Source organism: Ascidia mentula, chromosome 1 (assembly GCF_947561715.1).
Source record: "Ascidia mentula chromosome 1, kaAscMent1.1, whole genome shotgun sequence".
Lineage (NCBI taxonomy): Eukaryota > Metazoa > Chordata > Ascidiacea > Phlebobranchia > Ascidiidae > Ascidia > Ascidia mentula.
The window spans coordinates 21255853-21273012 of record NC_138566.1 but is presented as its reverse complement, the minus strand read 5'-3'; the positions used below and the strand labels follow the sequence as shown (position 1 = coordinate 21273012).

Here is a 17160-nt window from a genome sequence, read left to right as displayed (position 1 = left end):
ATCATGGGTCAAACGGTCAAATTACTTCCGCATGAGTGATGTCGTCAGACTCGTCAGCCTGTTTACGTCAATTCCGACAGATGTTGCGCTCAGAATATCCTTAGACCAACTACAACAAGACACAACACTACATGAACGTACCAATCTTAAGTTAACACACATCCAAGAGGCATTACAGTTGCGCTTAGACTCGACTGTTTTCACATATAAACACGACATTTACCAACAAATTTTTGGCACCCCCATGGGCTCTCCCATTTCACCGGTTCTGGCCAACATTATAATGGAACAACTTGAGCAAACCGCTCTTGCTTCCTTCAAAACACCCCCGCGACTTTGGCTCCGTTATGTCGATGACACGTACGTCATCATAGCAAAAGACGAGATCGCAGGGTTTCATAACCACATAAACAGCATCGAACCTTCTATTAAGTTTACCCGGGAAACACAACATGACCATAGTCTGTCATTTTTGGACGTAAACGTCACTGCAAACCCGGACGGGAAACTTACCACCTCCATTTTTTACAAGCCTACACACACTAACCGCTACTTACAATACACCTCACACCATCCGAAACATCAAAAACTCACTGTGGCCAGAACCTTATATAACAGAACGATTACACATATTGCCGATCCACACACTCGGAGGGTTGAACGCAAACACATTCGAAACGTTCTAAAACTAAACAAATTTCCCACTAACCTAAATCTCACAACCCACACACACAACAAACCCACACAAACATACACAGCATTCACTTCCATACCATATGTACAGGGAGTTTCTGAGCGGATATCAAGAATACTCAACGCCACTGGCGTAAAAGTTGCCATGAAACCGGTATGCACTTTAGAAAACATGTTTCCCAAACCTAAAGACCGTATTCCCATGCTTCAAATGACCGGTGTAGTTTACTTAATCCCTTGTCTTGATTGTAACACTGTGTATATTGGCCAGACTAAGCGCAATTTAACGTCCCGTATTAAAGAACACAAGGCAGCCATACGCAATATGGAACCCAATAAATCTGCCCTATGTGCCCACATGCTTGACACCGACCACCGTATCAATTGGAAGGAAGCAAAAGTATTAAAACAAGAAACAATTTTGGCAAAACGGTTGGTTGTGGAAAATTATTATATTAATTCGCTACCGAATGTTTTAAATCGGAACGATGGAAAAGTACTTTCGCCCGTGTTCCGCAATTTCGCCCGTAACAATTCGTGACTTTTGTTTCCCATGTTTGACCGTTTGACCCATGATCGATGTTGTCCATTGAATTATGTCCCGCTGTGTTTTAGCTGTTACGCCCTTTTGTTTTTCGTCGCTCTATTTCTTTGCCCTGTGGGTTCGCTCCGCTACTGTGTTTGTTTTATTCTCTGAAGAAGCCTAGTCGTACGTACAGGCGAAACGTCAGAAAATACAATCTTTTTTAAACAAAAGGTGTACAGAAGAGCGTCAGATTCATAATTCATTAAAACATAATGTGAAATTTGTGGCAAATCATGCGGAACGATTTTTCAATTTTTTTTATTTCGCCGGATTGACAAAAGTTCGTTTTCAGCGTACGAAGGTTCTCGTCTCGGTTGGTGTAAAATGTAAAGCAAGTCTGAAAAGTTGTAATTAATAAACTTTTTGTTTAGGAAATGTGGATTGTACATTAAGTAACTGCCATGTCAACACGATGGTAGTGCACCACCACCAGTATAAACCAATTGCATTACAAGTAGGCCTATTTCTAATAGGCCTAAAAGCAAAACCAAAATGGAAAATGCAAAAGGTTAGAAACATATAAACATATAAACATACGATAATATACCTTTCTAGAACAAATAAAGTATCATAAAGAATAAGAAACCCCACTGAATGTTTGAGAAATGAATAATATACATAAAACAGTGTAGTCAATTTTTAATACATGCGGATACAGACAGACCAGTAACCATAATTTGATCCACTAGGTGGCGCTTTTTTTTCCAAGCAGATCAAGCACTTCCATATTTAAACCCTGCAACTGAGCTATATGCCAAATGTGCCCAAACAAAGGCTGGATTAATTTCTCGCTTATAATTTACAGTGAGAGATGTTTTGTATCGCAATCTAGTTATTACAATAAATATGAGTTGCGCAGAGTTTTGTAAAGCTCCATTGTTGCCTGAGGGCAACTGTACAAATCTTAATTAATTTGAAAACATTTGCCGAACTAACAACTAACTTGGCAAAATAACAACTAATATCTTGTAAGTTAAGGCTGATTCCCACTGGCTAACTATAAGACAACCATTGGGAAATACCCTCGCGTATATGTGGGGTGGTTCTTTAGCATCTACCCTACAACTGATTGGTCGGTTATTAGCTGGACGCCCATTCTTTATTCACACAATTTGTCTTTTTCATGCTGTAGCGCTCCCTATAAAATTAACATTACACTCCTGGTAATCAGTAAGTCGATACAGAAATACACATGGTGTTACATCTTGTTTAAATGTGTGTTGCAATCTCATACGGTCTGTGACGCAATAATAAGAGACCAAGTTTTAAGTGATAACGCAACGTGGTTTTGTCCTTTTTGTGTTCGACAACTGTGCAGCACAGTGCATTGTCATTTTCATTCTGCAAAAGGTTTTTTGTGTTGCGAGCGAGCATTTTCTGGTGAGTCTATTTGTACATATGTGTGAAACGACTGAAGTACCAAATAACCGAAATGTGTAAATTTTAACTTTGGCAAATTTAACTGCGATGACTTGGAAGTCAGTTCGCTGAACAATATAGCTGCCCTTGTTAATGTGATTAAGTTTACACACGGTGTTGACGCTGTCTTTGTACTCACAGTGTCTCTCTTGCATTTGTACACACGTGAGGCGTGGTGTATTCAATCTTCTGTCGTCCAAAGTTATCGGTAAGCATTGTGTTTGTTACGTCATAGTGGCGCATTGTAGTTTATGTTGCCTGTTTCGTTTAGGTGTGCGACAGTAACTGCTTGGACCGTCTTTGTGGTCCAGAGTTTCCCGGTTCCCAAATAGTTGGTGAGCCTTATGCTGTAATTATCTACGTGTGAAGTGTATTCGTTTGACACATTGCCTTCTGTGTAGAAACCGTGTTCTAAGGGTCCACGTGTCCTACGTGTCTTTTCGTCTCCTCCCGACGTCTGTATCGTCTACACTTCGAATACATTCTATCTTGCGTACGAGTGCGTGCTGCACATTCGATAACAAGAATAACATCAACTGAGTGAGCGAGTTTGAGGCCCATTATAGATACGCGTTTTAACTGCGGGAATTCCGCCTCGTGTGACGTTCCGCACCAAGAACCGGGGCGCGTTCAACGGACTTTACACATGGCAAGTATCACAACAGTTGTATATGCTTTAATGAACGTTTCATATGATGTAACAACAATAATAAACACAACGAACGCTAAACGAAACTTTCAAATACCAACGTTTTTTCAAGTTGAGCGTTTATAAATTGGACAGTGATGAACTTTAAGCTCGCCATCCAGTTTTAGGCATGAGCAATAGACCCAACTGCCACATTGAATCCACAATATGTCTAAAGAATCGCCATCATCATCATTCTGAAAACACATAGCACACACTTCAGGTGTGACAGCTGCCAAATTTTATTTTGCCTGTAGACTTTGTGCACTGGTTGGAAAGCTAAGGCAATATTTCTTCATTCTGCCCACCTTGCGCTGGGTTAAAAAAAATCGTTTTTGACTAGCAAATAGTTTATTTGAAGGCATGCGTTTTCCCGGAGGATAGTTTCTGGTGGTCTAATTGATTTTTCTACAGCTAGTGCTGATTTTACATCCTTCTGTAATGCGTTTAGTCATTCCTTGTTATCTATGGATGTTACCAAGTCACTTAGTGAATTGAGATCGTTTTGAAAGTGGGACTTTAAATAATTTGATCGTTTTTTGATGCCGACAGTGGTTTCTAAAATAACTTCCAGATCTTTAAAGCATTTTGCTCAAAAACGAAATCTGCCTTCTGTTTCAGCTAATCTGCTTAAAACATGAAACGAGTGTGTTTGGTCATTTGCGTTCTGTCAACCAATTGCAGAAAAAAGCACAAAGCAATGTGGTGCATTCATTTCTTTATTTAACATGTGGATGTATTTTGAAGATAAAAAGGCTTAAAGCTGAAAAGACATAAAAAATCTTAGCCTGAAAAAAGACATAAAACATATCTCACTATTTATTGTCACTGTAATTCATGGTGAGAAAACAATCCAGCCTTTGTTTGGGCACAATTGGCATATAGCTCAGTTGCAGGGTTTAAATATGGAAGTGCTTGATCTGCTTTTTTATGTATGCGGCATCAGATAGCAACTTGTTAAGGTTGCCATAATTTTAAAGTAACTTTTCAGAGACGGTTGGGTGAGTTTCGCAGCGCTTAGAATGGCGGAACGTGCAATAAATTGCAAAAAAAGTAATACAACCATGCAGTTTGGAGTGGCACAAATTTTTTTTTATGTGTTTTGTACATGTTTGTTAATTTTTTACTCCAAGAAAAGCTTTTCGCATTGAAATGGATGTCGATCTCACAGAATGCACCCCGACCAATAAAAAAATTGCTGAAAGAATAGCGCCACTTAGTGGATAAAATTATGGTTACTGGTCTTTCTTTATCCGCATGTATTTTTAATTAGCACAATTTGTGATAAGAAATAAGTAGCATTGTTAAATGGTGATCTTTAAATATGAAGAGGTCGATGTACATATCAACCCATAAGAAAAGCTCCATGCCCTTAATAAAAACTAACCACCAGTACAAACCAATGTCTGATGTAAGTGTGAAATAATATCTTTTGCATTAAAAGCAGGCCCATTTCTATCAAATATTTTACTAAGTTTTTTTTTTCAGAAAACGCAGAAGATTAAAGATTTATAAGCATACAATAGTATACCTTTCTTGACTATTCCTTTTTGTTTAGATTTTTACCAGAACAAGAGTTCTTGAAACTTCCATTTGATTCGCATTTATTTAGTTTCAAGTAAGAAACTATATCGATTAGGTTTAAAGTACATTATAAATATATCAATTTTCTAATGTTTCATCTTATTTCACATCCCTTCGTTTATTGCAAAGGCGTGGGAGAAATGGAGATAATGCAGTATTACTGCATCATAAAATAGTACTTACAAGTAAACTTAAAAGCTTTTCATTTACATTTCCTTTTATGTTGTGCAGGGGAGAGGGGAAAGTGGAGATAATGTAAAGGTATATTGTATTATAAAATAGTACTTACTAGTAAACTTAAAAACTTGTATTATTTGCTCCACTTGTTTATCATATGATTATTGTGACACGGGGCCTGACGGCACTATTGCTGGATCTTTGCTTGGCCATAGTGTTTCCACCTTGTTTTCCCTGTTAGGTTGCACCTAGTGTGGTGCCCAATCGATGATGGTGATTGTATGGTCACAACAAAGTGGAAGTCTTTGCTTGGCCGTTTGGTCAGCAAAGTCATCTGATAGTCACGCCAGCTGCACTGATGAGACCTTTTAGGTCGAAACAGTGGCCATCTGTCTGCAGCTTATACACAATTAAAAGCTTTTCATATACATTTTCTTTTATGTTTTGCAGTGACGTGGGGAAAGTGGAGATAAAGGAGATAAAGTGTATAATACATTAAAGTGTAAAAATGCACTTTTACCTGTAGGACCTGTAAGTGTACATGGCTTAATCACAAACCTGAAAGTTCCTGCGGTATTACCTTTAACCAACTGGGCTAAAAAGTTTCACATTATTTGCAAAGAAGATCTCATAAATAAGCGAAAGTATGTGAAATAGTAAATCCAATTCTAGCTAGATGTAAACACACTACAAAAGTAACTCATTCTTGTTTACCAATAGTTGGAACATCCAATCGAGACATATGATGTATTGTTTTTTCCAAAAAATAAAGGATATTTTTCTATCGGACTACCGAAGACTTGCTGTACAGTTGTCTTTTGATGTTAAGCAAAGTGGGAACAAATCAAAACTGAAATGTTTTCTCCTTCAATGACTGCAAGAAAGAACAAATGTGGCGTTCAATACTTTTATCATTTTCCGAAAGGTTTGTGATTAATTTTTTTGGAAAAACTTCTATGCCGAAGAGATAGATGCCATAAGTAACACGAGTGGTACTGAAAAATTCTTGCACTACAATGATGCTATAAAAGCTTAACATGCCCCATTTAGTAAAAAATTTGAAGTGGACAATGTCCAAATCGACGCAAGAGAAAAGCTGCAGGTCCTTAATTTATCCTCAACAAAGTGTACGTACTGTATTTTACGGACCATAAGGCGCAATTTAAATCCTTTTTTTTTTCTCATAAATTGATCGTGCGCCTAATGTATGGATCAATGTAAGGATGCTTTATTGCCTACACTCAAAACCAGTACCGATACTATTATTATATAAATAAACCACCGTCTTACACAATAAACTACAGTAAAAGCAACTAGCAACTGTGATATTCACTAGGCTCATTTTTTCTTTTGCTCATTGTACTATTGTGACTTCCTTACATTTATTACGTAACAAGTAAACTTTTATTAATGAGCTTTATACGGTAACCTATACTCCTTAAAATACGTTGCGTTCTATAGCCCAGGGCGCCTTATGTATGAACAAAAAACTAATCAAAGCAATTTATTGACAGTGCGCTTTATGGTCCGAAAAATACGGTAACCAAATATTGTCATCCACACCACAAATTTTCATATCCGCACCAGTGTGGATGGTCCCACAGGTTGAAAAGCACTGTATTAGATCATTACAAATTATAACATGAAGTAATTGTTGGCAATGCAGATAGTAGATTTTATTGTAGCGGTCCGGTAAAATCCCAACGCGGTCCAAAATCGTACACGAAACTTGTTGTTGTTTAATTAATTTATTTGTTGCATCCCTGAATAACACTGTATTGGGTCAGTTTTGCGGATTTTGTAATCAAATACAGGATTGTTGGAGAGGTTGCAAACACAGTGTTTGTCGAGCAGTTTAGATCATTGTGCAAATGGATAATTCAAGTTTTTATTATATGGTTGCATAAATGTTTTCTGTGAATAGTCAAAATGTGTTCATTAATATTTACACAGCATGAAGTGGGGGATTAGCAGAATTTAATTAGACACAATAGACACAAAAACTTGATTAGCTTACTTCTTAATCTCTCACATTGTCTCATCACATCATAGTATTTACATAATATGCCACAAAGCAAGTTCAGAATTTTGTTAAAGGTTTTTGACTTGCCATTTTCACCTGTTCATCAACAATTATTTTGCAAATCTCTGCTGTTGTGTAATTAAAAGCACTAAATGCAATAAAAAAAATACTAATGTTTTTGATATTTTTAAAAAAGGCCACACCACAGCCACAAAGCTGTGCGGAGTAGAGAGTCAACCTCTTTAAGCTGATCTCCATCAACCCACAGGAAAAACTGTTCAATAAAGGACTAAAACATGACAAACAACAACAAAATTACTAATTTGTGTTAGTGGCAACTGGGCTAAAAAGTTTTACATTATTTGCAAAGAAGATCTCATAGATAAGCAAAAGTATGTGAAATAGTAAATCCAATCCTAGCTAGATGTAACCACACTACAAAAGTAACTCATTCTTGTTTACCAATAGTTGGAACATCCAATCGAGACATATGATGTATTGTTTTTCGAAAATAAAGGATATTTTTCTATTGGACTACTGAAGACTTGCTGTACAGTTGTCTTTTGATGTTAAGCAAAGTGGGAACAAATCAAAACTGAAATGTTTTCTCCTTCAACGACTGCAAGAAAGAACAAATGTGGCGTTCAATACTTTTATCATTTTCCGAAAGGTTTGTGATTTGAAGTGGACGATGTCCAAATCGACGCAAGAGAAAAGCTGCAGGTCCTTAATTTATCCTCAACAAAGTGTACGTAGCCAAATATTGTCATCTTCACCAGTGTGGATGGTCCCACAGGTTGAAAAGCACTGTATTAGATCATTACAAATTATAACATGATGTAATTGTTGGCAATGCAGATAGTAGATTTTATTGTAGCGGTCCGGTAAAATCGTACACAAAACTTGTTGTTGTTTAATTAATTTATTTGTTGCATCCCTGAATAACACTGTATTGGGTCAGTTTTGCAGATTTTGTAATCAAATACAGGATTCTTGGAGAGGTTGCAAACACAGTGTCTGTCGAGCAGTGTAGATCAATATGCAAAGGGGTAATTCAAGTTTTTATTATATGGTTGCATAAATGTTTTTTGTGAATAGTCGAAATGTGTACATTAATATTTACACAGCATGAAGTGGGGGATTAGCAGAATTTAATTAGACACAATAGACACAAAAACTTGATTAGCTTACTTCTTAATCTCTCACATTGTCTCATCACATCATGGTATTTACATAGTATGCCACAAAGCAAGTTCAGAATTTTGTTGATGGTTTTTGACTTGCCATTTTCACCTGTTCATCAACAATTATTTTGCAAATCTCTGCTGTTGTGTAATTAAAAGCACTAAATGCAATAAAAAAATACTAATGTTTTTGATATTTTTAAAAAAGGTCACACCACAGCCACAAAGCTGTGCGGAGTAGAGAGTCAACCTCTTTAAGCTGATCTCCATCAACCCACAGGTAAAGCTGTTCAATAAAGGACTAAAAGATGACTAACAACAACAAAATTACTAATTCGTGTTATTGGCTCCACTTTGCTTATCATATAATTATTGTGCCATGGGCCCTGACGGCACTATGGGTTGAGCATTGGGTGATTGTATAGTCACCACAAAGTGGAAGTCTTTGCTTGGCCGTTTGGTCAGCAAAGTCATCTGAAAGTCACGCCAGCTGCACTGATGAGACCTTTTAGGTCGAAACAGTGGCCATCTGTCTGCAGCTTATACACAATTAAAAGCTTTTCATATACATTTTCTTTTATGTTTTGCAGTGACGTGGGGAAAGTGGAGATAATGTCTAAGTGTTTAATACATTAAAGTGTAAAAATGCACTTTTACCTGTAGGACCTGTAAGTGTACATGGCTTAATCACAAACCTGAAAGTTCCTGCGGTATTACCTCTAACCAACTGGGCTAAAAAGTTTTACATTATTTGCAAAGAAGATCTCATAAATAAGCGAAAGTATGTGAAATAGTAAATCCAATCCTAGCTAGATGTAACCACACTACAAGAGTAACTCATTCTTGTTTACCAATAGTTGGAACATCCAATCGAGACATATGATGTATTGTTTTTCGAAATTAAAGGATATGTTTCTATCGGACTACTGAAGACTTGCTGTACAGTTGTCTTTTGATGTTAAGCAAAGTGGGAACAAATCAAAACTGAAATGTTTTCTCCTTCAACGACTGCAAGAAAGAACAAATGTGGCGTTCAATACTTTTATCATTTTCCGAAAGGTTTGTGATTTGAAGTGGACCATGTCCAAATCGAAGCAAGAGAAAAGTTGCAGGTCCTTAATTTATCCTCAACAAAGTGTACGTAACCAAATATTGTCATCCGCACCACAAATTTTTATATCGCCACCAGTGTGGATGGTCCCACAGGTTGAAAAGCACTGTATTAGATCATTACAAATTATAACATGAAGTAATTGTTGGCAATGCAGATAGTAGATTTTATTGTAGCGGTCCGGTAAAATCCCAACGCGGTACAAAATCGTACACGAAACTTGTTGTTGTTTAATTAATTTATTTGTTGCATATCTGAATAACACTGTATTGGGTCAGTTTTGCAGATTTTGTAATCAAATACAGGATTGTTGGAGAGGTTGCAAACACAGTGTTTGTCGAGCAGTTTAGATCATTATGCAAAGGGGTAATTCAAGTTTTTATTATATGGTTGCATAAATGTTTTCTGTGAATAGTCAAAATGTGTACATTAATATTTACACAGCATGAAGTGGGGGATTAGCAGAATTTAATTAGACACAATAGACACAAAAACTTGATTAGCTTACTTCTTAATCTCTCACATTGTCTCATCACATCATAGTATTTACATAATATGCCACAAAGCAAGTTCAGAATTTTGTTAAAGGTTTTTGACTTGCCATTTTCACCTGTTCATCAACAATTATTTTGCAAATCTCTGCTGTTGTGTAATTAAAAGCACTAAATGCAATAAAAAAAATACTAATGTTTTTGATATTTTTAAAAAAGGTCACACCACAGCCACAAAGCTGTGCGGAGTAGAGAGTCAACCTCTTTAAGCTGATCTCCATCAACCCACAGGTAAAACTGTTCAATAAAGGACTAAAACATGACAAACAACAATAAAATTACTAATTTGTGTTAGTGGCAACTGGGCTAAAAAGTTTTACATTATTTGCAAAGAAGATCTCATAGATAAGCAAAAGTATGTGAAATAGTAAATCCAATCCTAGCTAGATGTAACCACACTACAAAAGTAACTCATTCTTGTTTACCAATAGTTGGAACATCCAATCGAGACATATGATGTATTGTTTTTCGAAAATAAAGGATATTTTTCTATTGGACTACTGAAGACTTGCTGTACAGTTGTCTTTTGATGTTAAGCAAAGTGGGAACAAATCAAAACTGAAATGTTTTCTCCTTCAACGACTGCAAGAAAGAACAAATGTGGCGTTCAATACTTTTATCATTTTCCGAAAGGTTTGTGATTTGAAGTGGACGATGTCCAAATCGACGCAAGAGAAAAGCTGCAGGTCCTTAATTTATCCTCAACAAAGTGTACGTAGCCAAATATTGTCATCTTCACCAGTGTGGATGGTCCCACAGGTTGAAAAGCACTGTATTAGATCATTACAAATTATAACATGAAGTAATTGTTGGCAATGCAGATAGTAGATTTTATTGTAGCGGTCCGGTAAAATCGTACACAAAACTTGTTGTTGTTTAATTAATTTATTTGTTGCATCCCTGAATAACACTGTATTGGGTCAGTTTTGCAGATTTTGTAATCAAATACAGGATTGTTGGAGAGGTTGCAAACACAGTGTTTGTCGAGCAGTGTAGATCAATATGCAAATGGGTAATTCATGTTTTTATTATATGGTTGCATAAATGTTTTCTGTGAATAGTCAAAATGTGTACATTAATATTTACACAGCATGAAGTGGGGGATTAGCAGAATTTAATTAGACACAAAAACTTGATTAGCCTACTTCTTAATCTCTCACATTGTCTCATCACATCATGGTATTTACATAGTATGCCACAAAGCAAGTTCAGAATTTTGTTGATGGTTTTTGACTTGCCATTTTCACCTGTTCATCAACAATTATTTTGCAAATCTCTGCTGTTGTGTAATTAAAAGCACTAAATGCAATAAAAAAATACTAATGTTTTTGATATTTTTAAAAAAGGTCACACCACAGCCACAAAGCTGTGCGGAGTAGAGAGTCAACCTCTTTAAGCTGATCTCCATCAACCCACAGGTAAAGCTGTTCAATAAAGGACTAAAAGATGACTAACAACAACAAAATTACTAATTCGTGTTATTGGCTCCACTTTGCTTATCATATAATTGTTGTGCCATGGGCCCTGACGGCACTATGGGTTGAGCATTGGGTGATTGTATAGTCACCACAAAGTGGAAGTCTTTGCTTGGCCGTTTGGTCAGCAAAGTCATCTGAAAGTCACGCCAGCTGCACTGATGAGACCTTTTAGGTCGAAACAGTGGCCATCTGTCTGCAGCTTATACACATTTAAAAGCTTTTCATATACATTTTCTTTTATGTTTTGCAGTGACGTGGGGAAAGTGGAGATAATGTCTAAGTGTTTAATACATTAAAGTGTAAAAATGCACTTTTACCTGTAGGACCTGTAAGTGTACATGGCTTAATCACAAACCTGAAAGTTCCTGCGGTATTACCTCTAACCAACTGGGCTAAAAAGTTTTACATTATTTGCAAAGAAGATCTCATAAATAAGCGAAAGTATGTGAAATAGTAAATCCAATCCTAGCTAGATGTAACCACACTACAAAAGTAACTCATTCTTGTTTACCAATAGTTGGAACATCCAATCGAGTCATATGATGTATTGTTTTTCGAAATTAAAGGATATTTTTCTATTGGACTACTGAAGACTTGCTGTACAGTTGTCTTTTGATGTTAAGCAAAGTGGGAACAAATCAAAACTGAAATGTTTTCTCCTTCAACGACTGCAAGAAAGAACAAATGTGGCGTTCAATACTTTTATCATTTTCCGAAAGGTTTGTGATTTGAAGTGGACCATGTCCAAATCGAAGCAAGAGAAAAGTTGCAGGTCCTTAATTTATCCTCAACAAAGTGTACGTAACCAAATATTGTCATCCGCACCACAAATTTTTATATCGCCACCAGTGTGGATGGTCCCACAGGTTGAAAAGCACTGTATTAGATCATTACAAATTATAACATGAAGTAATTGTTGGCAATGCAGATAGTACATTTTATTGTAGCGGTCCAAAATCGTACACAAAACTTGTTGTTTAATGTATTTTTTATTGCATCTCTGAATAACACTGTATTGGGTCAATTTTGCAGATTTTGTAATCAAATTGTTGGAGAGGTTGCAAACACAGTGATCATGATGCAAAGGGGTAATTCAAGTTTTTATTATATGGTTGCATAAATGTTTTCTGTGAATAGTCGAAATGTGTACATTAATATTTACATAGCATGAAGTGGGGGATTAGCAGAATTTAATTAGACGCAAAAACTTGATTAGCTTACTTCTTAATCTCTCACATTGTCTCATCACATCATGGTATTTACATAATATGCCACAAAGCAAGTTCAGAATTTTGTTAATGGTTTTTTGACTTGTCATTTTCACCTGTTCATCAACAATTATTTTGCAAATCTCTGCTGTTGTGTATTAAAAGCACTAAATGCAATAAAAAAAATACTAATGTTTTTGATATTTTTAAAAAAGGTCACACCACAGCCGCAAAGCTGTGCGGAGTAGAGAGTCAACCTCTTTAAGCTGATCTCCATCAACCCACAGGTAAAACTGCTCAACAAAGGACTAAAAGATGACAAACAACAACAAAATTACTAATTCGTGTTATTGGCTCCACTTTGCTTCTCATATAATTATTGTGCCATGGGCCCTGACGGCACTATGGGTTGAGCATTGGGTAATTGTATAGTCACCACAAATTGGAAGTCTTTACTTGGCCATTTGGTCAGCAAAGTCGTCTGATAGTCACACCAGCTGCATTGAGGAGACCTTATAGGTCGAAACAGTGGCCATCTGCATGCAGCTTACACAAAATTACTGATGTTTTTGATATTTTTAAACAAAAAGTTTACACCACAGATGCAGAGTAGAGAGTCAACTTCAAAACAAACTGACAAATTGATGCTGCATGCTTGGGGCATCAAGTGTTCTTTGTTATATATATGTTGTGTTATTTGTCATAGTGTTTGTGTTGTGTTATACTTTAACTTTAAAAAAACTGCCAAATTGATTCTGCATGCTTTAGGCATCAAGTGTTCTCTTTCATGACTTTGCTACATGTATGCTAAACATTTTATTCTCTTGTTTTGTATGTGTGGTGTTGCACTTTTACTTCAAAACAAACTGCCAAAATGATTTTGACATGCTTGGGGCATCAAGTATTTTCTTCAGTGACTTTGCTACATATATGCTAAAAATTCTTTTCTTCTGTTTTTGTGTGTCTAGTTTTGTACTTTAATTTCAAAACAAACTGCCAAAATGATAATGACATGCTTTTAATGGCAAAAACTACCTCTCTGACTGTGGTATAACGTTCATACATATAACCAAAACGTTCTTTTCTTGTATTACTGTTTCATACTGTAATAAAATTAATAAACAGGTTGACGAGCTGTCATTAGATTGTTTTGACGTCAATTTTGCAACGTTATACTTTGTAATCGAGCTGAAAGTCGTTTTCTTTCAAGTGCAATACGAACAGATGTTGTAAAGCGCAGTTTCGTATTGTAACATACCTCAAGAGAAACCAGCACTTGTATTGCATAATGTCTTGTGGGCAGCATTGCACAAGTGTTGCATAATTCATTTCGTTTGCAGTATCGCACAAGCATTTGCAAGCCCGTCACCATAGGCATTGAATATTTCGCAGCTTCCGATCCAAGTGTAAACATATAACCGCACAAAGGGACCCAAATGATTTATCCATCGAATGTTCTCGAGTAAAGTGGTTCTCCTATGCTCCTGTCACACCACACCTTTGTTCTTGTATTTAATTAACCCAAGTGATATTTAACGACACGTGACTAAACCAACTGTTGCGCGTTTTAAACACGCTTTTCGTTATTCGCTTACTTTTGGCCAACTAAGAATAATTCTAAAACTGCCTTTCACACAAACTAAGCTCACTAAACTGTTTTACAAACTATTTTTGGTGCAACGTTTTGCTACACCACCAAATGTATTTAGAGTGTCTCAAAGTTACTTTGATAAACCTGAGTTATGACATTATAAATCGAGATTAATTAATAAAGAAAAATGCGGAATTGACTTTACGAAACAAAGTGCTACAGTTTATCACATACGAACATTGTCACCAAACGATACAGCTGCCTTGCTTCTGCCAGGCCGTCTTATTACCAGCGGCAGTTTATAAAAGGCAACGAGATGACGTCATAGCACGCTATCACGCCATGAAAAGTGGACAAAAAAAGTCATGCAATTTCAGAAATAAACGACACGCAATAAATCCAATTACACAGAAAGGGTGGTGGGAAATAATTAAGGTACACATTTTTGTCGAAAATTGACGAGAAAATTAGTCATGCAAAACACAAATTAACGATATATTAGGCTTTTTTGTAATGCCTGCATCAAACGGTACAATATTGATTACTATCAAACGCATCATAATTTCGTTTTTACTTTGAATGTGTATTTTAGTCGCTCAATCTTATCAACCAACTTTTCAATCGCCTACAGGTGATGTTATATTTATCACCTGAAAATCTGGGGGGAAGAATTTGTAACATACCCAAAGAAACCAGTACTTGTATTGCGTAATGTCTTGTGTGTGTAAATAACTCTTAACTGTCCAAGAGATATTTAACAGTGCCTCGATAGCGTGAGTGCGAGATGAGCTTCTTCGATTGTAAAACCTGCTTCTACCTCGTTCTGTAAACCAACCAGAACTCGGATAATTTTCCGAGTAGTTATTGTAATGAAAACTGTTTCCAGCTTCATTGAAACGGTACATTATTACGAAACTCTACAATACGAACGTTGATTCTACCGGGTTCAGAGAAGCTTGCAGTTATCAGAATAGCAGTGTAACAGTAATACGATAGATTAGAATGAATTTACAGGTACACACTGGGCTTATAAAAGCTCTCCATACTGAGAGCTGATTAGTCAATAATGTCACGTGGTATCATGAACCGCTTGAAGTAATATAATACAAGAACATAAAATACAGCATATTGTCAGTCAGGAGACAACAAGGTTATATGTAAGCCGGATCTAGGTGATTCACGTGTGCTGGAGAGTCATTTTGTTCTTGTAGCTGTATTCCTACCGTTTCACTGCCAAATGAAAAAAAAACAAAAAAAAACAGAAAAACAAAAATGTTAAGTAGCGTACTTGACGTAGAAAGCGGTGCATGAACAATTTTTGAAAAAAAATCCACCATCTCAGCTGTATACAGATCGCTTTGTTTTTTTTAAGCATATAAGCTCTATTTTTTCCCTGTGTGATGATATTCTCTGTTCCGATACCAATTTGTTTTTATTGAATTGAACAAAATTGAAAGAATAGAACGAATAGAACGAATAGAACGAGCAGTACGAGCAGTACGAGCAGTACGAACAGACCGAACAGAATGAACAGAACGAATAGAAAGAACAGAATGAACAGAAAGAAACCATACATGCCCGATTTTTTATTTCATGGTTTTATTCGCTTTGTAAGCTTGGAAGCTGATTTGTTTTTCTTGTTTTTCTTGTTTTTCTTAATTTTCTTCAGTGATTTGATAGATTTTTTTGGCTTCCTGTTGCCCTTTTCTTTATTCTTTTTCTCATCATGTAGACCACTGCTTCCGGCTCTCTCACTGTCATCCATTTCTTCAAGAATATCCCGCAAGGATCGTCGGACTTTGTTTGGATTTATTGTTTGGTTAACAATGGAATCCCAGTATGCGTCAAAAGTTTTTTTTCGTTTAAAATCCTTCATGTGTTCTTGACTAGAATTGGCAGCCGTCAATTCGATGTTCGATAATAAATGCCTGACCACATGAATTTGTATTCCCATGGAATACATAGAAGCACCAACATGTGTCATATGGTGAATATATGAGTCGATGATTTCTTCCATGTTGGTCATTTTTTCGCGAAATAAATCCAATTTGCCTTTCAGCTCAACCGCGCTAGTTTCGACTGTCGTTTGCTTGCCTTCAAGTCTTCTGTCGAAAGGACTGCAAATTTCAGTAATCTCCTTGACAAATTTGTCGAATTCAAAAATTCCTGGTGTTTTGCTTAAATCACTGATGTGCTTTGAAACTCTGAGCCAGTTCATACTCAAAGTTTCCTGAAATTCAGAGATTGCAATGTGGGGACGGACCAACCATTCACAAGTGAACGGTTTTAACCTGTAGAGAACCTGTTGTTGGTCGTCAAGTTGTTTTCTATCGGTTGCCAGTCCGTAAGGTTTCAAAAAATCTATTAGATACAATTAGTTAGATGTTTTTGTTATTACAATCAGTTAGGAAATATTAAAGCATAGTTACAAACCTTTAGGGTAGTGGTAAAAGTAGTTTACTCCTTTCGTGTCATTTCGCGCCGTACTAAGTGTTGACTGCATATTGCTTTTTCTCAGAATGACTGCAATTTCTTTCTTACAATAGCGCAAGTCTGCAACGCAATAATATTATGTGAACAGCGAGGTTCACAGAGTTTGACAACGTCTGCTCGAGAAGAGAAAAAAGTTTATATTTTGTAAATGACATTAGTTGCAACGTTGATGCCTTAAAGAGAAAAGAAGAGAGGAGGCGAAGCGAGGTGATCGTTGGCCAAGCGAGGCTTTTTGGCTGGCTGAGTTAATGCGACATCAAGTTTTGTGCGTGACCTTCTAAGCTGCTATTCGTTTCTCCTTGTATTGGAATTGCAGGTAATTCCTAAGGAAATAAGTTTTATGTGTTGCAAGATTGTTTTTCCACAAACAATTA

At 36.4% G+C, this 17160-nt stretch overlaps 1 protein-coding gene and 2 long non-coding RNA genes across 3 annotated transcripts; all 3 read left to right on the top strand.

The window, feature by feature from the left end:
- The first annotated feature begins 244 nt into the window (after positions 1 to 244).
- On the top strand, positions 245 to 1234 carry LOC145889344 (uncharacterized). The gene has a single exon (XM_082980288.1). It carries the CDS (start codon positions 245 to 247, stop codon positions 1232 to 1234), a length of 990 nt encoding a protein of 329 aa, XP_082836414.1.
- A 1943-nt stretch (positions 1235 to 3177) lies between these two features.
- On the top strand, positions 3178 to 7478 carry LOC145909111 (uncharacterized). The gene is made up of 6 exons (XR_014403103.1): positions 3178 to 3347; positions 4945 to 5004; positions 5202 to 5231; positions 5598 to 5791; positions 5868 to 6072; positions 7367 to 7478. It is a non-coding gene; the product is annotated as an uncharacterized LOC145909111 (long non-coding RNA).
- Positions 7479 to 10527: 3049 nt separating this feature from the next.
- On the top strand, positions 10528 to 13742 carry LOC145909104 (uncharacterized). Its single transcript, XR_014403096.1, has 6 exons — positions 10528 to 10649; positions 11363 to 11434; positions 12012 to 12213; positions 12527 to 12582; positions 12918 to 12989; positions 13305 to 13742. It is a non-coding gene; the product is annotated as an uncharacterized LOC145909104 (long non-coding RNA).
- Positions 13743 to 17160: the final 3418 nt, after the last annotated feature.